This window comes from Callithrix jacchus, chromosome 5 (genome assembly GCF_049354715.1).
Source record: "Callithrix jacchus isolate 240 chromosome 5, calJac240_pri, whole genome shotgun sequence".
NCBI classification, from domain to species: domain Eukaryota; kingdom Metazoa; phylum Chordata; class Mammalia; order Primates; family Cebidae; genus Callithrix; species Callithrix jacchus.
The window spans coordinates 37545284-37568936 of record NC_133506.1 but is presented as its reverse complement, the minus strand read 5'-3'; the positions used below and the strand labels follow the sequence as shown (position 1 = coordinate 37568936).

Genomic DNA, 23653 nt, shown 5'->3' with positions numbered 1-23653 from the left:
ATTGTTTGGAAGCCGGGAGCCAGTAGGGACATTGGAAAGAGATTGAAAGCAGTGATTTTTCAGGAAAAAGAGGTCTAAAATGAAGACGAAGAATTTACTTGCCCAACATGTCACAATGAACAACTGAAAGATCTGAGATTAGAACACTGGCCTCTTGATTATCAGCTCCATGTTTTCGACAATGCAGAGAACATAGGTGTCCCTATAAGTCTTGATCAAATGAACCCTGAGTTTTATGTCCCAGAGGAATCACTTTTCAGGCACTGAACTTACCAGCAGTGAGGTGGAGAAATGATCTCCTTATAGTGCCAGCCTGTATTGCTGGTGGAGGGGGATTTGATGACTTTCTGAGGGAGCTTCCAGTTCCCACTCATTGTAGTCCTCAGTTCTTCACCCTCTCATCCTCTAGGGCCACTGTTCTTTCAGTCTGGGATATTGAACAGTTTTCTTTGTGGCCAGATCTTGTTTCACTGTGGCTCATTTTCCCCAGCTCAGCCTCTTAAGGAGGTGTGGGGCTTTCCTTCTTCTGTGGCTTCTTATCTTTTAGAGTCACTTTCCTTCTAGGGGTGTAGGGCTGGGCTTTGCCAATTGATGAAAGAAAGACTAGAGATGGCCCCACCTTGCAAGCTTTGGGTATTTTCTTCTTGAAGTGGGAAAATTTTAGGCTCTGACAACATGTCCCCCACTCTACAGTTATAAAGACTGTATTTTCCTGTACCAAGGAAATGGGATAATGGTTGCAAGTAATAAATCATTCAAAAAAAAGGAATCATTTCTTGTCTACTCAGGGGGATATTTGGAGGCCTGAATGATCTAGCCATTTTTCTCAACCTACAAATGTATCACTTATTGTTGGTATAGCTAAATCTGATGTGAAATAAAAACATTCCTATTTATTTTCTTACAACATATGAAAAGTTATAACAAAGGGAATATCATGATTTTATTTGAGTTTTGTGATTGTTTGGAAGCCAGGAGCCAGTAGGGACATTAGAAAGAGATTGAAAGCAGTGATTTTTCAAGCTTTCTTTTGGAGAATGGAATTCTCAGCCATATGATATCTTAAATGATACTTCAATGTATAAAGTAGATAAAAATGGAGGTGCTTTGGTGGATGGTGGGAGCTGGCAGCCTCACCTGCTCAGTACCCTCCTTCATGACACAGGGGCTGCTATAGATCCCCCAGACTTCTGTGAACACAGTTTGAAAATTACTGATCTAGTTTAATGTGCCCAAGGGACAGATGCAGAAATGAAGGCACAGAGAGTTTATTCAAGGTAGAGTCTGTTTAGATTGAAGGTTGGAACTCCTCCCTCTCAGTACAATGCTCTTCCATGATAAGGCTGGATTTTGTGCAGGTCATCTACTGCCACATAACAAACTACCGCCAAAATGTAATGGCTTAAATAACAACGGTTATTTATTTTTCTCATGAGCCTTCACTTTGGGCAGAGCTTAAAGGAAATGACTTATTTCTGTTCTGTAATGTCAGGAGTCTCAGCTGAGATAACTTAGTTGGCTGAAAGTGGAATGGCTGGGGGCTGGTGGGACATTTCTTTCTCTTTATGTAGTCTCAGAGGCTCTTCTGGGAGCTCTCCAGCATGGTAGCCTCAGGGAAGTTGGGCTTCTTATATAGAAACTGAGGGTTGCAAGAGACAGTTATGGACAGAGCTAAGAGGCTTCTTTGTTTCCCTGGCTTGGAAAGTTCCAGAACATAATTCCTACCACATTCTATTCACACAGGGCCAGCCCTGACTCAGTGTGGGAGGACACTGCATAAAGTCCTGAACACTAGGACGTGCAGATCTCTGGGGAGCCATCTGGGGTGCTGGCTATATGATCTCCTTGCTTTGGGTATGACCTTACTAAATAGATTTTGATGTGAGTTTATCTGAAGTAGAGGAGACAGAAGAAGTTATTGTAGCATTGCTTACATCACAGGACATTATCATATGGAAGAGTGGTAGACTAGTCCTAGGAAGCCACAGAGAGCTGATCCAACACACACCACCCTGCCCCCGCTGCCCACACCAAAAAAAGAAAAAATCATAATTACAAGGAAGCTAGTTTTCGTTGACCGAAAGGAAGAACTTTGAAACAACTACAGCAGCCAACATGAAACTTCTTGTGTGAGGTCATGAGTTTCCCTGTTATAGAAGAGGTCTTTCTTATTTCTTCTACCACTGGAAATATCTGCTTCTCAGTGAAGATGGTTAGTAGAGGAACTTGCATCTCCTTGAGCTTAGGGATGCTAAAATAATATGTGCATTTCTAAGAATCAAGATTTCATTAAAAATCTAATTCTTGTTTGTTTGTCTTTTCTTTTCCCCCCATTTTGGACATTTCCTTCATCTGACTGCCCATCAATATATAGAAGAAATGCTTATTCCTACTCCTATTACTTGTAAGTATCGAGCTGGTATTAACTTTGCTTCGTGCCCTGTAAGGGAATCTGTAGCATGCATTTCCCGCACCAACCAAGTGTCTGTTAGTTTCTCATTTTCTCTTCTGTCTAAGTTGTCTGTAGCATTAAAGTTTTTATTTTGCATCAATGTGTTCCATTTGAAAGTACACTGTCATTGTTCAACTTCGTTATGTTTCTGCCATCTTGGATTTTTTTTCTTATTTTTGGAGATGTGAAGGGCTGTTTCTCCTTTGTGAGTGCTATTTTCCAGTTAGGAACCCCTGAATCCCATCAAGCAGGGGACCAAATCCTCCTGCAGGACTTGCACACATAAGACAAAATCACATTCTTAGCAACTTCTGAATCCATTTGTTTCTACTTGAAGAATGGGTAGCCCTGGGGGCTCAAAGTTCAGAAAGGAATTCATTGACTGTTTCTGCGATTTCAGAAAGTCTGCAGGGATTCATGACTTTGTCTAGAACCAGCCTCACAGGTGAAAAAAGCATCCACTGTCTTTGCTTTGGGCCGGGAATATGTGTTTGGTGTTTAGCCTTATTTATCTCATGTTATCAATGCATTTTGTTGGGAGTTATAGATGGGTGCTTGCTTATCTATTCTTTTACACTTGCTAAATACAAGTGATTATTTTTTAAATTAATAAAACAGAGGGCTTGGCACAGTTGCTTACGCCTGTAATCCCAGCACTTTGGAGGCCAAGATGGGCAGATCACCTGAAGTTAGGAGTTTGAGACCAGCCCAGCTAACATGGCAAAACTCGATCTCTACTAAAAATACAAAAATTAGCCAGACATGGTGCCTGAAGCCTCAGCTACTCAGGAGGCTAAGGCAGGAGAATCGCTTGAACCCAGGAGGTGGAGGTTGCAGTCAGCCAAGATTGCGCCATTGCTCTCCAGTCTGGGCAAAAAGAGCAAAACTCCATCTCCAGATAATAATATTAATAATAATAATAAAAAAACAGAGATTCTCAAAACATAGTAGTAAGGGAGAACAACTGTACAATAGAGCCTTATGATAAAAAGTTAGAGAAATCTCTGAACTAGTCCCACATTTGTAATATGCAGTTTTATTTTTGGAAATTCAGGTCCAGAGAGGGCATAGGGACATTATAAAGAGATTGAAGGATGTGAATCCATTCCACATCCAGCTAGCAAAAGAGTAGGATTAAAACAGGGAATGCCTGGCCTCTGACAAATTGCATTGCCTAGCACTCCATGTCTTCTCTCACTTCTGGCAAACTCAGCTTTATGAGAGAGGTTGTCCCTAACAGTGTTACCTGCTGAAGACTTCACAGATAAAGACGGAGCCAGCAAAAGGCTACCCCATCCCCTCTGCTCAGTGTTGGGTCCACAGGTCTTTAGGGCAGGTACTACCACACTCATGTTATATGGGAACAAATGGACCCCCATCACCAAAACTGGAAGTACCAGATCGCTTATTTCATGTGATTATTCATTCGTCCCACAAACATGCTTTCAACATGCACATTGTGTTTTAGAGAGTGTGGATGAAGAAATGACTAGAACCCAGAGGTTCACCCTCACAGTATGCAAGCCTCTCTGAGAGACTAGCATAAACTCACCTACTGGAAACGTCATTTGAGAGACACCTCTACATACTGTGGTATAGGAGCACTTAGTTGAGTAGTAAATTTTTTTATATGCAATTTTTTATTGTACTTTAGGTTCTGGGGTACATGTGCAGACTATGCAGGGTTGTTGCATAGGTAGTTACATGGCAATGTGGTTTGTTGCCTCCATCACCCAGTCACCTATATCTGGCATTGCTTCCCATGTTGTCCCTCCCCAACCTGCCCACCCCCTGCTGCCCTCCCTTAGACCCCCCCAATAGACCCAAGTGTGTGATGCTCCCCTCCCTGTGTCCATGTGTTCTCATTGTTCAACACCTGCCTATGAATCAGAACATGCGGTGTTTGAGTTTCTGTTCTTGTGTCAGTTTGCTGAGAATGATGGTTTCTAGATTCAACCATGTTCCTACAAAGGACAATGAACTCATCATTTTTTTTTTCTTTCCCATTTTTTTTTATTGCATTTTAGGTTTTGGGGTACATGTGCAGAGCATGCAATACAGTTGCATAGGTACACACAGGGCAGTGTGTTTTGTTTGCTTTCTCCCCTTCACCCACATTTGGCATTTCTCCCCAGGCTATCCCTCCCCACCTCCACCTCCCACTGGCCCTCCCCTTTTCCCCCTATAGACCCCAGTGTTTAGTACTCCCCTCTCTGTGTCCATGTGTTCTCATTTTTCATCACCCGCCTATGAGTGAGAATATGCGGTGTTTCATTTTCTGTTCTTGTGTCAGTTTGCTGAGAATGATGTTCTCCAGATTCATCCATGTCCCTACAAACGACACGAACTCATCATTTCTGATTGCTGCATAATATTCCATGGTGTATATGTGCCACATTTTCCCAATCCAGTCTATCATCGATGGGCATGTGGGTTGATTCCAGGTCTTTGCTATTGTAAACACTGCTACAATGAACATTCGTGTGCATGTGTCCTTGTAGTAGAACGATTTATAGTCCTTTGGATATATACCCAGTAATGGGATTGCTGGGTCAAATGGGATTTCTATTTCTAAGGCCTTGAGGAATCGCCACACCATCTTCCACAATGGTTGGACTAATTTACACTCCCACCAACAGTGTAAACGTGTTCCTTTTTCTCCACATCCTCTCCAGCATCTGTTGTCTCCAGATTTTTTAATGATCGCCATTCTAACTGGCATGAGATGGTATCTCAATGTGGTTTTGATTTGCATCTCTCTGATAACCAGTGACGATGAGCATTTTTTCATATGATTGTTGGCCTCATATATGTCTTCTTTCGTAAAGTGTCTGTTCATATCCTTTGACCACTTTTGAATGGGCTTGTTTGTTTTTTTCCTGTAAATCTGTTTGAGTTCTTTGTAAATTCTGGATATCAGCCCTTTGTCAGATGGGTAAACTGCAAAAATTTTTTCCCATTCTGTTGGTTGCCGATTCACACTAGAGACTGTTTCTTTTGCTGTGCAGAAGCTGTGGAGTTTCATTAGGTCCCATTTGTCTATTTTGGCTTTTGTTGCCAATGCTTTTGGTATTTTGTTCATGAAGTCCTTGCCTTCTCCTATGTCCTGGATGGTTTTGCCTAGATTTCCTTCTAGGGTTTTTATGGTGCCGGGTCTTATGTTTAAGTCTTTAATCCATCTGGAGTTAATTTTGGTGTAAGGTGTCAGGAAGGGGTCCAGTTTCTGCTTTCTGCACATGGCTAGCCAGTTTTCCCAACACCATTTGTTGAACAGGGAATCCTTTCCCCATTGCTTGTTTTTGTCAGGTTTATCAAAGATTGTACGGTTGTAGCTATGTTGTGTTGCCTCTGATGCCTCTGTTCTGTTCCATTGATCTATATCTCTGTTTTGGTACCAGTACCATGCTGTTTTGATTACTGTAGCCTTATAGTATAGTTTGAAATCCAGTAGTGTGATGGCCCCACTGTGTTCTTTTTGCTTAGAATTGACTTGGCTATGCGGGCTCTCTTTTGGTTTCATATGAAGTTCAAGGTGGTTTTTTCCAGTTCTGTGAAGAAAGTCAATGGTAGCTTGATGGGGATAGCGTTGATTCTGTAAATTACTTTGGGCAGTATTGCCATTTTCACGATATTAATTCTTCCTAACCATGAGCATGGAATGTTTCTCCATCTGTTTGTGTCCTCTCTGATTTCGTTGAGCAGTGGTTTGTAGTTTTCCCTGAAGAGGTCCCTTACGTTCCTTGTGAGTTGTATTCCAAGGTATTTTATTCTTTTTGTAGCAATTGTGAATGGCAGTTCATTCTTGATTTGGCTTTCTTTAAGTCTGTTATTGGTGTAGACGAATGCTTGTGATTTTTGCACATTGATTTTATATCCTGAGACTTTGCTGAAGTTGCTTATCAGTTTCAGGAGTTTTTGGGCTGAAGCGATGGGGTCTTCTAGGTATATTATCATGTCGTCTGCAAATAGAGACAATTTGGCTTCCATCTTTCCTATTTGAATACCCTTTATTTCTTTTTCTTGCCTGATTGCTGTGGCTAGAACTTCCAGTACTATACTGAATAGGAGTGGTGACAGAGGGCATCCTTGTCTAGTGCCGGATTTCAAAGGGAATGCTTCCAGTTTTTGCCCATTCAGTATGATGTTGGCTGTTGGTTTTTCATAAATAGCTTTTATTGCTTTGAGATACGTTCCATCGATACCGAGTTTATTGAGGGTTTTTAGCATAAAGGGCTGTTGAATTTTGTCAAATGCCTTCTCTGCATCAATTGAGATAATCATGTGGTTTTTGTTTTTGGTTCTGTTTATGTGGTGAATTACGTTGACAGACTTGCGTGTGTTGAACCAGCCTTGCATCCCCGGGATGAATCCTACTTGATCATGATGAATAAGTTTTTTGATTTGCTGTTGCAATCGGCTTGCCAATATTTTATTGAAGATTTTTGCATCTATGTTCATCATGGATATTGGCCTGAAGTTTTCTTTTCTTGTTGGGTCTCTGCCGGATTCTGGTATCAGGATGATATTGGTCTCGTAGAATGATTTGGGTAGGATTCCTTCTTTTTGGATTATTTGGAATAGTTTCAGAAGAAATGGTACCAGCTCCTCCTTGTGTGTCTGGTAGAATTCGGCTGTGAACCCGTCTGGACCTGGGCTTTTTTTGTGTGGTAGGCTCTTAATTGCTGCCTCGACTTCTGCCCTTGTTATTGGTCTATTCATAGTTTCAGCTTCCTCCTGGTTTAGGCTTGGGAGGACACAGGAGTCCAGGAATTTATCCATTTCTTCCAGGTTTACTAGTTTATGTGCATAGAGTTGTTTGTAATATTCTCTGATGATGGTTTGAATTTCTGTGGAATCTGTGGTGATTTCCCCTGTATCATTTTTTATTGCATCTATTTGGTTGTTCTCTCTTTTCTTTTTAATCAATCTGGCTAGTGGTCTGTCTATTTTGTTGATCTTTTCAAAAAAACAGCTCTTGGATTTATTGATTTTTTGAAGGGTTTTTCGTGTCTCAATCTCCTTCAGCTCAGCTCTGATCTTAGTTATTTCTTGTCTTCTGCTGGGTTTTGAGTTTTTTTGATCTTGCTCCTCTAGCTCTTTCAATTTTGACGATAGGGTGTCAATTTTGGATCTCTCCATTCTTCTCATATGGGCACTTATTGCTATATACTTTCCTCTAAAGACTGCTTTAAACGTGTCCCAGAGGTTCTGGCATGTTGTGTCTTCGTTCTCATTGGTTTTGAAGAACTTCTTTATTTCTGCCTTCATTTCATTGTTTACCCAGTCAACATTCAGGAGCCAGTTGTTCAGTTTCCATGAAGCTGTGCGGTTCTGGGTCGGTTTCTGAATTCTGAGTTCTAACTTGATTGCACTATGGTCTGAGAGGCTGTTTGTTATGATTTCAGTTGTTTTGCATTTGCTGAGCAGTGCTTTACTTCCAATTATGTGGTCAATTTTAGAGTAGGTATGATGTGGTGCTGAGAAGAATGTATATTCTGTGGATTTGGGGAGGAGAGTTCTGTAAATGTCTATCAGGTTTGCTTGCTCCAGGTCTGAGTTCAAGCCCTGGATATCCTTGTTGATATTTTCTGTCTGGTTGATCTGTCTAATATTGACAGTGGAGTGTTAAAGTCTCCCAATATTATTGTGTGGGGGTCTAAGTCTCTTTGTAAGTCGTTAAGAACTTGCCTTATGTATCTGGGTGCTCCTGTATTGGGTCCATATATGTTTAGGATCGTTAGCTCTTCTTGTTGTATCGATCCTTTTACCATTATGTAATGGCCTTCTTTGTCTCTTTTGATCTTTGTTGCTTTAAAGTCTATTTTATCAGAGATGAGGATTGCAACTCCTGCTTTCTTTTGCTCTCCATTTGCTTGGTAAATCTTCCTCCATCCCTTTATTTTGAGCCTTTGTGTATCCTTGCATGTGAGATGGGTTTCCTGGATACAGCACACTGCTGGGTTTTGGCTTTTTATCCAATTTGCCAGTCTGTGTCTTTTGATTGGTGCATTTAGTCCATTTACATTTAGGGTTAATATTGTTATGTGTGAATTTGACACTGCCATTTTGATGCTAGCTGGCTGTTTTGCCCATTAGTTGTTGTAGATTCTTCATTATGTTGATGCTCTTTAGCATTTAGTGTGATTTTGGAATGGCTGATACTGGTTGTTCTTTTCTATGTGTAGTGCCTCTTTCAGGAGCTCTTGTAAAGCAGGGCTGGTGGTGACAAAATCTCTGAGTGCTTGCTTGTTCACAAAGGATTTTATTTTTCCTTCACTTCTGAAGCTCAGTTTGGCTGGATATGAAATTCTGGGTTGAAAGTTTTTTTCTTTAAGGATGTTGAATATTGGCCCCCACTCTATTCTGGCTTGTAGAGTTTCTGCCGAGAGATCTGCTGTGAGTCTGATGGGCTTCCCTTTGTGGGTGACCCGACCTTTCTCTCTGGCTGCCCTTAGTATTTTCTCCTTTATTTCAACCTTGTTGAATCTGACAGTTATGTGCCTTGGGGTTGCTCTTCTTGCGGAATATCTCTGTGGTGTTCTCTGTATTGAACTCATCATTTTTTATGGCTGCATAGTATTCCATGATGTATATGTAGAGTGGCAAATTTTTTATGTGGCAAGGGATAGTTACCAGTACATTTAGAGATAGCTTTACCCATTACTGAGAAAATTAAAATTCGGATTAGAGTAAACCGCATCTGCAAAGGCATGGAGGTACAAAACAGTATAGTGAGTCATTGCTATGGTGGAAAGAGAATGAGCTTCAGGAGTGATGAAGCTCTGGGCTCATGTCCTGCCTCTATCATGCACTGGTTATAGTGCCTTGGGCACATTTTCTAAACTTTTTGAGTCTTTTTTCTCAGCTCAGAATGTGAGGAATTATAGCTGCTGTTTGTAAAATACCTTCTGTGTGCTGGCCACTTTACATAGATACTCTCTCTGGAATTTTGCCTTTCTGTAGTAAAGCAGCCCTCAACCACTTCAATTGTTCAGTGTTAGCCATTTTAAAGGATATTAAAAGTTGGCATATGTCCACAGGTTAATTTACCTCAAGGTGTGTGATGGGCACAGTAATCATTTTGAACAGAGGTATTTTAGTGTAGTAGTTCTTGAGAAGGCACGAAGATGTTTACCAGTCGTTCTGGCTGAGAGAGATCACATAGCTACTTCATTTAGCTTTGGACAAGCGCCTTGTGCAAGTATCTGTGAGGGAGAAAATCATGACCTGGGCTGGCTTCTGTCTGCAGATACTCCATGGGACTCCTGGGCTCTTCCCATATCCTTCCAATCTCCTCCATCTCAGTATATTCAAATCATCATTCTTCAAAGTCCAGATCAAACACTGCCTTCTACAAGAAGTCTCTCCTGACTCTCTCCACCTGTGGGAATGGCACCTTTCTCTGAACTGCAGTGTTTTATATTATTGGCAGGAGCAAAGGTGTCTTAAGGATGTTGCTTGCTCATTAGGTTATTCTCCATGGAACTCCTAACATATACAGTAAGCCCCAGTAAGTGCCTGTGGTAATGAGCGCAGGGACAAAATGGATTTAGAAGACATACAGCTAAAGTCGACAGGGAGGTACTCTGCTCTTAAAAAGGAAAAACGAAGGCATCAATTTTTAGGTAACTCTAGACTTTGTACCTTCTTTGCTTCTGTGGCTTTCAGGCCATTTTTGCTTCTGTTTTTGCATCTGCGTGACCTGGACAAGCCACTCAACTTTTTCTGAATCTCAGTTGCCCAGTATGTAAAACAGAGAAAAAAAATAGTAACCTTACAAAAGTCTCACAAAGATTCCAGGATGTAATGTAAAATGCCTAGCACATAGTAGGGCCTCACCAAAATAAGAGACTGCTCTTTTCTTCAGATGCATATGCCTCTTCAGATCATCAGCTGCTTTGAAGCAGATATCACTGCCTCAATATATTTAAACAGGCATTTAAAAATGATTCCATCAAGAGATACTCAAAAGTTACTTAATGTAATTCATCAGCCACTTTGAATAAAAATGAAGAAAGAATAGGAATAGAAGAAAACCATTTAAAGATGCTAAATGTCAATTACCAGCAAATACCAAATTACCGACAGCAAACATGTTGATAGGTGAAAATCTAAGACACTACCATACAGTCAAGACAAAGGTGATTGCTAGCAGTATTGCTCTTCAGCCAAGGTGAAAACCTTGGTGGGAATTCTGATTCCCAAGCCTCACCCCCAGATCTGCTCAGTCTCTTTAAAAGCACAGCCTGGGAATCTGCACTTTAACGAATATCTCAGGTTCTTATTTTCCATGCTGACTTTGAGAACAACTGTAATGACATCCTCACATCACTCTGATTTAAGTGTCCCTTTCACAATGTTTATCACTGTAGTGAATTCTTCCTGGAATTCTTCCTATCCCCCTTGTGTGTCCGGAAAATTCTAGTATATTTATACAAAGGGAGTACCATTGTTCTCTACTTCGGAGGCCCCCTCCAATTTCCACAGACCATATCCACAGTGCTGGGCTCATATCTTTTTTGTTGTATTCATCTTTCATTCCTTCACCCATTGACTTACTTCACCCATTGACTTTCATTCCTTCACCCATTGACTTACTAATTCACGATCCCTTCCCAGGTTATCCTGCCTTTGGCATCTTTGCATGTCGGTCTCCGTGTAGAGAGAAGTATGTATTACTCACTCATTCATTTCCCAATGACTAGATCAGTGCCCAGGACAAATCAGGCATCATAAGATTGTGTTGACTGGATGAATGAACATACATGAGTGGATGTATGTGTGGAGGTGATATCCTTCCAATTTTGTTTTGCCTGTCATTGAGTGATATTATTCAATTCTGTAGAAGTCAGTTGATACCCATTTTCACTTACTTTGGCCTATGGTGATGATAGAACTTGCAGATCACCTATTTCGTAGTCTTACATGGGTTTTAGGTTTAGAAATGTTGCATTTGTATTTGCATGACACAATTATAAATGTGTAAAATTAATGACTGCTATTACAATGGGATATTTTTTAAAAAATTATTTTTTGGCCGGGCACGGTGGCTCAAGCCTGTAATCCCAGAACTTTGGGAGGCCGAGGTGGGCAGATCACGAGGTCAAGAGATCAAGACCATCCTGGCCAACATGGTGAAACCCTGTCTCTACTGAAAATATAAAAATTAGCTGGGCGTGATGGCATGCACCTGTAGTCAGTCCCAGCTACTTGGGAGGCTAAGGCAGGAGAATTTCTTGAACCCAGGAGACAGAGGTTGCAATGAGCCGAGATTGTGCCACTGCACTCCAGCCTGGCACCTGGCGACAAAGTGAGACCCTGTCTCAAAAATATATATATATTTTTTATTATACTTTAAATTCTGGGGTACATGTGCAGAGCATGCAGATTGGTTACACAAGTATACATGTGCCATGGTGGTTTGCTGCACCCCATCAACCCATCATCTACATTAGGTATTTCTCCTAATGCTGTCCCTCCCCTAGCCCCCCACCCCTTGACAGGACCCGGTGTGTGAGGTACCCTTCCCTGTGTTCATGTGTTCGCAATTAGATATTAATAGATATAAATGCACTGGGCTAGACCATGTGTACTGATAGATTTGGATGGGGATTGCAACTGAACGGATGCTTCATTGTTTATTGAATTGGAATCTAAACACATCAATCATGCATACCAAACAGAGCAAATCTATATGTCAGAGCCTCTGTCACTTTAATCAGGGAAAATACAAATGAGTGTTTTCCCTCCAAAGGTGGCAAAAGCTGTTTATACTTCAGTTATAAGTTTATACCTAAGTTTAAGTTTTATTATGTTGGTGCAAATGTAATTGTGGTAATTACTATTAAAAAAATGTAAAATGTACCTTTAATGGCACAAACTGCAATTACTTTTTTATAGTAATAACTTCATTATTATTATTACACTTTAAGTTCTGGGGCACATGTGCAGAATGTGCAGGTTTGCTACATGCACGTGCCATGGTGGTTTGCTGCACCCATCAACCTGTCATTTATGTTAGGTATTTCTCCTAATGCTATCCCTCCCCTAACCCCCTACCCCCCGACAGGCCCCGGTGTGTGATGTTCCTCTCCCTGGGTCCATGTGTTCTTATTGTTCATGTATGACCAAACCAAAGGCTACTGTCATCAGTGGAACGCCACCTATGGTGGATGCCCATATAGGTCCTGTGTCATACATAAAACAACCGGCCTTACAGTTCAAATCCTACTTATGAGTGAGAACATAAAATCTCAATTACTTTTGCACCAACCTAATAATACCAACCATGTATTAGCGACGTCTTGAGGGTTAGAAAGGATGTCTATGACTCAATACTTCTACCTCATAAATATATTTCAATGTTATAAAGAAGGTTAATGAGAGTATGGGAATTCTCTGCTGACAGAGGAGTACCTTACTGAAGTGTGGTTAGAAAGAAAATTCCTATGGAGGACACTGATAGGCTACTTAGATCCCCCTTCAAGAATGAGGGTGCTGGGCATGGTGGTGCAATCCCAGCACTTTGGGAGGCCCAGGCGGGCAGATCACCTGTGGTCAGGAGTTCCAGACCAGCCTGGCTAACATGGTGAAAACCTGTTTCTACTAAAAATACTAAAAAAAAAAAAAAAAAAAATAGCCAGGCGTGGTGCCACGTGCCTGTAATCCCAGCTACTCTGGTGGCTGAGGCAGGAGAATCACTTGAACCAGGGAGGCAGAGGTTGCAGTGAGCTGAAATCATGCCATTGCACTCTGGCTTGGGCAACAAGAGCAAAACTCAATTAAAAAAAAAAAATGAGGGACTTTCTTCTGCATTTGGATGGTCACCCAAGGAAGAACTTTTTAGAATTTATGCCTTATCAGCGGGCAACCAAGTAATGACCCCAATTAGTTGGTATGCAAAGCATTCATAGGCAATGAAGAGTGCATTTCAGGGGAGGAAGCTCACTTTGTGACACTAACAACTCCCTTCAGAACTTGCCCTCTGGAGCCGCCTCACCCAGAGTCATCTACTCACTGGCCAACACGGGGATGTAAAAGCCACCCCAGCTTCAAGGCTGCCTATGGGGTTGGCTTTAGCCACAGCTGCCACTGCATCACCATTCACCCTTTCCTCTGCCCACTCTCTTTCTTTTCACCTTCCCTTTCCTTCCCTTTGTCTGTCCCCTTCCCTTTAATCTATAGGTGAAGCTTCCCCAATACATCCCCTGCTTGTCAATCTCTCTGATTAATTGTCAGAGAAAGCAGCTTGGGACACTTTCATTGGCTTTTCTGGAGACAAGTGGGTTCACTCCCCTGAAATACACTTCATTGCCTATGAATGCCGCATACCAACTAATTGGAGTTATTACTTTGTTGCCCACTGATAATATGTAAACTCTAAAACGTTTTTCCTTGGGCGATCATTTATTAGTAGGCAGTTGCTGTTCACCTGTGCTTGTGCAGGACCTGAGATCCACGAGAGATCTTCATATCTAGACCCTGCTTGGGGGAACTAAAGATGTATCACAGAGAAGACTGTAACAATACCCTTTGGCTGATCCAGCCGGGGAGAGAACCAGGGTCAGAAGTCCCCAGCCACAGTGCCCCCTTAGCAGTGTGTCTCCAAGGCAGGATTGGGTTTATTTCTGAAAGCACTACATGCAGCAAGCATGCTCGAAATGGGAGTGACTCTTACAGCTAGAGTTGTGGCAAAGATGGGATCCCGAGATGCACAACCTGGAAAACAGCTCTATAAGTGTTTCAAAATAGTGCTTTTAATGGAAGGAAATTAGTTAAGCCCCACAATGTTGATGATGATGATAATGATTCAATTTTGTTTGTTTTTAGGGCTTTATCGCTTTCAAAGTGCTTTCCCACTTATGACCTAGTTGTCTGGTTAAGCTTGGAGGTATTTTGGAAAACATTATTAGATGGATGACTGTGCCAATCAGGAAAAAGCCCTGAGCATTCTGGCTCCACGGTTTTAGATAACTCACTTAATTCCATCCCAACTTCAGTTTCTCATCTGTAAAATGGGGATCATAACACCTACATTTTACAATAGCTCTGATGTTTAAGTGACATATTATTTCATTCATGAGCATTTACTCAGCAATTCCATTGTGCTAAGGAGAGAAATTTGTTGAATCTTTAGTAAGAAATATTCTCTCAAGGAGCTTAAAAGGAACTTGGGCATGTTAACAGAATGTTACAAAATAATGTTGCAAGTGCATGAAAAGAGGAACAGTGAAAACACAACAAAGGGGAGGAAATCACTGATTCTGCTTTGAGGAGAGATACCATGGGTTAACGGGCCCAATGAAGTTTCTGGTATAAAATAGATGCAAGATGTTTCCTTAAAGAAATGACTCATTCGGCCGGGCTGGTGCCTCACACCTGTAATCCCAGCACTTTGGGAGGCCGAGGCGGGTGGGTCACTTGAGGTTAGGAATTCAAGACCAGCCTGGCCAAGATGGTGAGACCCCATCTCTACCAAAAATTAGCTGGGTGAGGTAGTACACACCTGTAATCCCAGCTACTCGGGAGGCTGAGGCAGGGGAATTGCCTGAACCTGGGAGGCAGAGTTTGTAGTAAGCCAGGATCGCACCACTGCACTCCAGCCTAGGAGACAGAGTGAGACTCTGTCTCAAAAAAAAAAAAAAAGAAAATTCATTCACTCCTTGGCCTCATAACATTGAAACACACACACACACACACACACTTTTTTCATAACTTAATTTGATAGCATGCTAGGAAACAAAATTAAAAAGGTAAAGAAGAAGAAAGGAATGGAATAGAGACGGAAAGAAAAGGTCAGGAAGAAAGTTTGAATCCTATTTATACTACTTGGTAGCTGTGAATCCTAAACCCTCTGGGTTTCAGTTTTCTCATCTAGAAAATGGGAATGATCATGTTCAATTCATGGGATTATCTTAAGAAATTAAGTAAGACAGTGTACGTTCCAGGGGAGTTATTGTCCTTTACGAAATGATAGAGCTTGGCTACAACAAAGCAGTAGTTTGATACATCAGAGGGAGAAAGAGAGAGATCAATGTAATCACCAGATGTGAGTTAAATGGAAGAATTTGAAAATCGAATGAAGTAGGGAATTTTTGATAGTGGTCCTTAAACTTCACAGATTTTCTCCTCTGAGCAGTTGAGTAAGATGACCCTCCTCCTGGCATCCATCCGTGGTGGTATCAATAAGAAAGAAAAGAGGTAACTAATGATTTTGGCCAGAACTACAAAGGAAGACAGTGTCATTTTTAGAAGTGTTGCCTTTCTGGGAACAGAGCTTAGAGGAGTTGGTGTATTTTAGGGAGGAGACCACACGCCACAGTCTGTAAAGAGAGATTGGAGAACTGACTTAACTGGTCTAGGGCAGTGCCTGGTTACTTTGAAGTTCCCCAGGTTTTTCTAATCTGAAGCCATAGTTGAGAACCACCTGGAAAAGCTTGAGACTCCAGGGCTATCAAATAAAGGCATTCGAAAGAGCATCACGAAGCTTTAGCCTGGCCATTTAGCTCAGAACCTTAGTTGAGAATTTGGTCCCATAGTATTATCAGATACACATGGTTTTGATTATGATGCTGGAACCTGAGTTTGGAAAGCAAAATCTATTGAAGACAAGACGCTATTTGGTGGCATCATTTCCTTTTTTAGGTATCAAGGTAGCAGACAATCTTTACACTGTTCATAAATGTACAGAGGTCATTTAATAAAAAGCAAAAATGCCCGAGCACATACATATTTAAATAGTATTTAGTTTCTCACAACAGTCACTACTCATGCTGGTTTAGGAGGCATTATGAGGAGTAAAGTCCCCTCCACCATGATTACCTCCTGAGATATGTGTGTTAAGAAGCCTCTCTTTATCTCTGAAGCCTCAAGGGACTCAGTGCTTCTGCTGATAAAATCTCTTTCTTAACAGAATAAAAGAACATTGGCTGAGCTGCTTTCTGTAGCAGTTTTTTACTCTAAGGGCTATGAACCACAGTGCAGAACATTCTAAAAGGGTGGGAATTGGTGGGTATATTACAACCACCCATGTTTTTTAAATGGAAGAATAGAAAGATTAGTGTGGTCAAAACCCTGTTTTTACTGGAAGACTTGATTTTTGTAAAGACTGTAAATATCGTTTTGTTAATGTTGTAAACCAAATTAAGCCTCAAGACTAAAGAAGGCTTATTTGGGAAAACAGCTTAGCAACAATGTGCTTTTTCAGAAATGGAGAAAAGCTAAGTCTTTAGACTTTATTTCATTCTTCCTTCCCCATTGCCAATTTTGATTTGGGAATCTACCAGAAGAGAACTTTAGGTGAAAAATCTAAGCTCATATCTGGTTAGTGTGGGATTTCATATTATTCTTTCTTTTTATCTTTGCTTTAGACAGAACTACCATGAAAGTGTGGGATCTAAGGTTTTTCCAGATCTATGGCTGATTTGAACTATACGCATTGACTGCATTACTGTGATGTGTTTTCCAGCCATGTAGGCAAGGGGCAATTTGCTCAAAAATTGTTCTTCTGTAATCTCATCTTTCATTCCTTAAGGAGATTAAACAGTGCTTTTGCCTTCGCTCTGAATGGTGAGGAAAGCAATCCCTAACACCTGGAAACACCACTGTAGTGAAAAGAGCATGGACTGGATTGGGGTTTGAATCCTGGACTTCGCCACTTACTAACTTAAAATTCTCTGAGCCTCTGTTCTCTCATCTGTAAACTGGGGACAATAATACCAAATCTGGAATGTTGCTGTGGGGATTTACCAGGACAGTGTAAGATAATTGAATGCATATGCAACATCTGGTTTTTATATCTGGTGCACAGTAGGTGCTCAGTACACTGTAGTTATTTGCATATTTTATATTTTGTATTTCTCTGTCTACTGTTTTGTAGTTTACTAAGTACTTTAATATAGGTGGTGTGTCAAGAAAAATTCTCTCAAACTGTATTTTTTCTCTACTCTCACACTGTCACAGTCATCAACATGAAAGAGGGATTTCTGTGACCAAATGTATGGGATGTTTTCCCCACATATCAAGCAGAGGACACCAGCTGGGTGTCTGACAATTCAGTTCCTACCAGGATGTAGGGTCAGATCCCACACATTGGGGGTCAGTCCCCATGACTACTCTCCATTCCCCAAGACACTAGTCACAAGTCTGGGCCTCTGAAATTTCTGACCAACTGGCTTCAAGATGGGGTTCCCACAACCCCTTCTTTGGTTTCAGCTAATTTGCTAGAGCAGCTTATCGAACTCGGGGAAACATGTTTACTGGTCTATTATAAAGCATATTACAAAGAATACTGATGAAAAGACACATAGGGTGAGGTTTGAGGGAACAGTTGTGGAGCTTCCATGTCCTCCCTGGGGTACCACCCTCCAGGAAACTCCACGCGTTCAGCTACCTGGAAGCTTTCTCTCCAAATCCAGCCCTCTTGATTTCCTGGGGAAGCTTCCTGAAAAGCATTCCTCCCCCCAGGTATGCGGTGGGACCCTCTCAGAGGAAAGTCTTAAGACCCATAATCAGAAAGGGGAAGATGAGGGTTCTGCCTTGGGGCAGGTAAAAGGAAGGGAGGAGAAAAGGTGTGTCTCCTGAGGTCTTCCCCTGGGCCCTAACACAGCCAACATAACAAAAGACAGTCACAAGAGTTATAAACCAGGCACAGTGGACACAAACAAGTGTATATATTTCATAACACCACAGGTATCACACGAAAAATTTGAGTCACTCCAATGAGAAAATATTTTAAATTTAAGGAAATGAAGTCTCACCACACTGAGCAGAGGCACAGACCACATGAAGGAAGAAACCTGTGGAACGAAGAGGTACTAATTACTAGTGTGTTCTCATCATGAATTGGGAGTGCTGTGGGAGGGATTCTGAAAGAGGCTGCTTACTTTACATGACAGCAAAACTGATGAGTATTGCAGCCTCTGCTCCAGAGAGAAGCACTTTACACGTCTGAGTGCAGGGGAAAGATGCAGTGAAAGGGTCCAAAGTCAGTTCTTACCCTTTGCTCTAAGTTACAGTAGAAAAAACAGAAACCAACTGATGTGGTTTGGCTCTGTGTCCCCATTCAAATCTCATCTCAAATTGTAATCCCCAGGCGTCCAGGGAGGGTGCTGGTGAGAGGTGATTGGATCTTGGAGGCGGTTCCCCCCAGGCTCTTCTCATGCTAGTGAGGGAGTTCTCTTGAGATTTTATGATTCTAAAAGTCACAGTTTTGACCAGGCATGGTGGCTCACATCTGTAAGCCCAGTACTTTAGGAGGCCAAAATGGGTGGATCCCTTGAGATTAGGAGTTTGAGAAAGCCTGGCCAACATGGTGAAACCCCATCTCTACTAAAAATACAAAAATTAGCTGGGCCTAGTGGCTTGCACCTGTGGTTCCAGCTACTTGGGAGGCTGAGTAATGAGAATCACTTGAACCTGGGAGGTGGGGGTTGCAGTGAGCTGAGAACGCACCGCACTGCACTACAGCTTGGGTAACAGTGGCTGTCTTAAAAATAAATAAAGTGCCAGTTTTCCCTGCATGCTGTCTCTCTCCTGCCAACACAAAAGATGTGCCTTGCTTCCCCTTTGCCTTGCATCATGATTGTAAGCTTCCTGAGGCCTCTCCAGCCATGCAGAACTGTGAGTTAATTAAACCTTTTTTGTTTATAAATTACACAGTCTCAGGTAGTATCTTTATAGCAGTGTGAGAATGGAATAATGCACCAACCAAATAAAAAACTGTACCAACTGGCTCATGCCTGTAATCCCAACACTTTGGGAGGCCGAAGCGGGTGGATCACCTGAGGTCAGGAGTTCAAGACCAGCCTGGCCAACACGGTGAAAGCCTGTCTCTACTAAAAATACAAAAATTAATTGGGTGTGGTGGCATGCGCCTGTAATCCCAGCTACTCAGGAGGCTGAGGCAGGAGAATCGCTTGAACCCGAGAAGCAGAATTTGCAGTGAATCGAGATCACACCACTGCACTCATGGCCTGGGAGATAGAGTGAGACTCCATTTCAAAAAAAAAAAAACATGTATCATTTCCTTAAATATACTCACTGTCCCTAAACAGGAGCAAGATCATTCCTTGTTTCACGATTGGTATGAAATTTATCATCTGCATTGTAGAAATAAGATCAAGATTAAAAAGAGGATAGGGTTAAGGTCATGTTGTTTTTTAAATTGGCCTCTCGAGTTAAAAAACTTCATTGAGTAAATTTTTGTCTCTTAACGTTTTTGTTTATAATATCTTATAAAAAGAGTTGTACCTTGCAGAGGATTTTATCCAAATTTAGCTAGAGCAGACATACATAAATAACTTTATTTTTTAAATACACCTAAATGTTGATGGTATTTCTCATAACAATGTTTCAGGTTATATTTTCTGGACATTTGAGGTTTAGAGGCTTTTTCCTCATTCTTTTTATTAATGCTTTTTATTTTTATTATTTTATTTTTTGTAGAGAGGGTGTCACTGTGTTGCCCAGGCTGGTCTTGAACTCCTGGTTCAAGCTTTCCAAAGTACTGGGATTACAGGTGTGACCCCCACGACCTGCCTCCCTGTTCTTTCTTTGAAATAAATGTACAATGGCATTTTAGCTGGTTGATATCTGCAAGCTTGTTGATATCCTCCTGAGTTTTGACTGCATTTGCATTGAATCTGTAATCAATTTGGTGAGAAGTATCCTCTTAACAATACTGAGTCTTCCAGCCCAGGAACGCCTATGTCTCTCTGTTTGACTGGAACTTTGATTTCGTAGTCTTTGGCAAGTAGGTCCCATGTGTATTTTGGTGGATTTATATCTGGATGTTTCTTTTTTGGGTGCTACTGTAAATGGTACTGTTTATGAAAATTCATATTCTAATTGTTTGTTATAAATGCATAGAAGTGAAACTGATTTTTGCATGTTGAAAAAAAGATATATATATATATATATATATATATATATATATATATATAAGTTTTTTAAAAGATAAGGAAATAGATAGCTCAGATGGGGAAATAATGATTTCCCTATTCAAGAAAGGCTACTGCATGAATGATACGTTAAGCAGGCCTGGGCCCAGTGCTTAGCAATGCCCAGTATGTGCTACATGTAAGTTCTCATCTGTCTTACCTTGTCATACTCTATATTGCTCTAAAAGCCAGGCTCCATTCAATTAGTGGTAGTTACAGGACTTAGAACCGTGTGATAGTTAACATGTCAAGCCCTGGCCTCAGGCAGCCCGGGGTTTGAACCGTGGCCCTACCATACACTAGCTGTGTGATCTTCAGCATGTCCCTGACACCTTCTATCTTCATTTTCCTACACTGCAAAATGGAGAGAATACATGGTCACATTGTAACTTAGCCAGAGCCCAATGCCTGGCACCCAGCAAGCACTCAGTAAGCATTAGCTATTCTCCTGTTGCCTTTGTTGTTGTTAAGTTGTAAGGAGGAAGATGCTAGGGAAGTCTAAAGAAGAACTCGCTCACAGTGCTTACCTAACACTGGATCAGGTTGACTGTGAAGTGGTGAGCCTCCTATCACAAAAGAATGGACGATTCCCTATCTAGAAAGGCTCAGGGGGAGTCAGGCTTCCCCTAAGAGTTGCTCTATGTGTTGAGATTATAACACCCTTCATACCCTACATGGCATTATAAGTAGAACTAGTTCCAGGGTCTCCCCAGTCCTCTCAGATACTTGACCCGCAGACACAAAGAGTTTGAAGTAGTAGACAGAAATAGTATCCCTGAAAACACAAACACCAACCAGACGCATCTTTCCATCAGCTGCAGTTTATGATTGCACATTAAATTCAATTGCTTTTCTTTAGGAGGCTGGTGTAGGGACCCGTCATCTCCAACCCAGTGCCATCCATTCTGGCTTTCCCCAGGAGCACAGACAGACCAGCCGCCTTGCTAGTGTACACTAATTAATTTATCTCATGCTTGTGATTTTATGGTGCTTAAGTGCTGGAGCATTTCTGTTTATTCTTCTCCCTGCAAAGCACCTCACGTTGCCTAAAGACCATGAATCTCCATTGCAAACGCCGTCTGTCTTGGGCTGGAGAACAGCCCACCGGCTGTCTGTTGTCTTGCTGGCACTGCCTCTTATAGCCAAAGTAAAACATCCATTAATTTATCCTTAATGACATTTTGACATTCCAATCAGTTCATCAGATGTTTCTTTTGCAAAACTTCTCCCGCACAGCCGAGCCAGGGTGCCAGGCCACTCTTGATGCATAATGCATGAGACCGGTGCACCACTCAGTACCCTGTGACAGAGAGATGCATCTGCTACTCAAAGACCTCATGTTCCTAATAGCCCTGGCTCCCAGAGTGATTCATGCCAGTGGCTTCAGAGTTGTTTTCTTGTATGCTTCCAGGTTTCTGTGCTTGGTAGAAGCTGGTCAGTGCCAGGAGAGGGGCCTGGGCTCAGAAACATACATGCAACAGTGCTAATCAGAAGGAAAGTAAGGGTATATCAACCCCTTGCTATAGTCAGAGTTTAGAGTAGCTTTCATTCTAATTCAGACAGAAGAAGGGCCTGTGGCAAACCTAACATCTTAAATCTTATCTTACTCTGCTATTACTTAGAAAGTAGGATCATGAAGACACTCTGATAACAATAATGGATATCAAAGAAGAAAGAAAAATTATCCTTAATATCCTCACCTGAGCCATCTGCACATAGATACACTTCCTCATCATTATAATCACAACGTAGACACATTGTTATTTTCTAGATTTTTTAACTTAATGTAATCCAGTTAGCATCTTTCCATATTGTTACATAGTTTTCATTTTTAATGGCCCTCTGTCAACTTAATAGCTGCATAATATTCCATCCAGAGGATATACCATAATTTACTGAACCAGTTCCCTACTGTTAGACATTTACGAGGCTTTAACTGATTATTTGCTATTAAAGGCAGCCAAGTCCGGAGAGGAGGAAAGCATGCTCTCCGCAGGCTGAAGAGCTGGACTCAAATCCCACCTGTTCCCTTTACTTGTTTTAGGAGTTTGGGATTAACCCTTCTGAGCCTCGAATTCCTCACCTATAAAACAAAAGAAATAATCACTACCTTGTAGTATTGTGAAAATTAGAGCTATTTTAAAGATACTAAGCACAAGATAGTATCTGCTAAATGTTAAACTATTGCATTTACCTAACTATGGCAGTAGTAGGAGCAATTCTGCCCATCCCCAAAAAAACATTTTGCAATGTCTAGGGACGTTTTTATTGATGCACCTGGGAGTAGAGGGAACTATTGGCATCTAGAAGGTGGAAATCAAGGAGGATGCTACTAAGTTTCCTGCAGTACACTAGGTAATTCCCCAACACACACATAGCAAATAATTATCTGGCCCAAAATTCCAACAGTGTTGATGCTGAGAAATCCTGGCATAGAGTAAGCTGTGTTTCCAGCGTTACCTACACAATACATGTATATTTTCCTTATTATTATTTCCTTAGGATAAAATTCTGGGAAAATGGGAAACATGGATTAAAGGATAGATGGTCTCATATATATATATACATATACATATACATATACATATACATATACATATACATATACATATACATATACATATACATATATATATATAGAGAGAGAGAGAGAGAGAGATGGTCATCTATAGTTTCGGGATGGAGTCGGGGGATGGATATAATATTTTATGTGGTTTCTTTTGAGACAAAATCTCACTCTGTCCCCCAGGCTGGAGTAAAGGGCATGATGTTGGCTCATTGCAACCTCCGTCTCCTAGGTTCAAGTGATTCTCATGCCTCAGCCTCCCAAGTAGCTAGGATTACAGGTGCCCACCACCATGCCTGGCTAACTTTTGTATTTTACTAGAGACAGAGTTTTGCCATGTTGGCCAGGCTGGTCTCGAACTCCTGACCTCAGGTGCTCCACCTTCCTCAGCCTGCTAGTGCTGGGATTACAGGCATGAGCCACTGCACTGGGCCTGGATGTAATGTTTGAGGTGACTGATGAAGAAAAGATGGAAGATAAATAGTGTGTGTTCCCTTCTGGACAGAGGATGACATTGCAGAACCCAGAATCTCCTAGGAACTTGGAAATGCAAAGTTTTTACACTTAATTCCAGACTTACCAAATCAGAAACTCTGATGATGGAGACCAACGACGCCTAATTAACAAGGTGATTCTAATGCACACTCAAGTCTGAGAACCATTGCCATGCACTACCAGTGGAAGAAAGCCAACTTG

General features: G+C 41.4%; 1 protein-coding gene across 21 annotated transcripts in view; it reads left to right on the top strand.

Moving 5' to 3' along the window:
* PTPRT (protein tyrosine phosphatase receptor type T) overlaps positions 1-23653 on the top strand; it is a 1160468-nt gene that overhangs the window by 993195 nt on the left and 143620 nt on the right. For 8 of the 21 annotated variants that reach the window (XM_054255373.2, XM_078371702.1, XM_054255371.2 and 5 more), the window contains one exon: positions 2375-2406. The exons of 6 other annotated variants lie outside the window; for them this stretch is intronic. In XM_054255373.2, the coding sequence (XP_054111348.1) occupies positions 2375-2406 (32 nt within the window). The remainder of the gene's footprint in view (positions 1-2374; positions 2407-23653) is intronic. 7 more of the 21 variants (XM_008995949.5, XM_054255378.2, XM_017972058.4 and 4 more) reach the window with 1 other exon arrangement.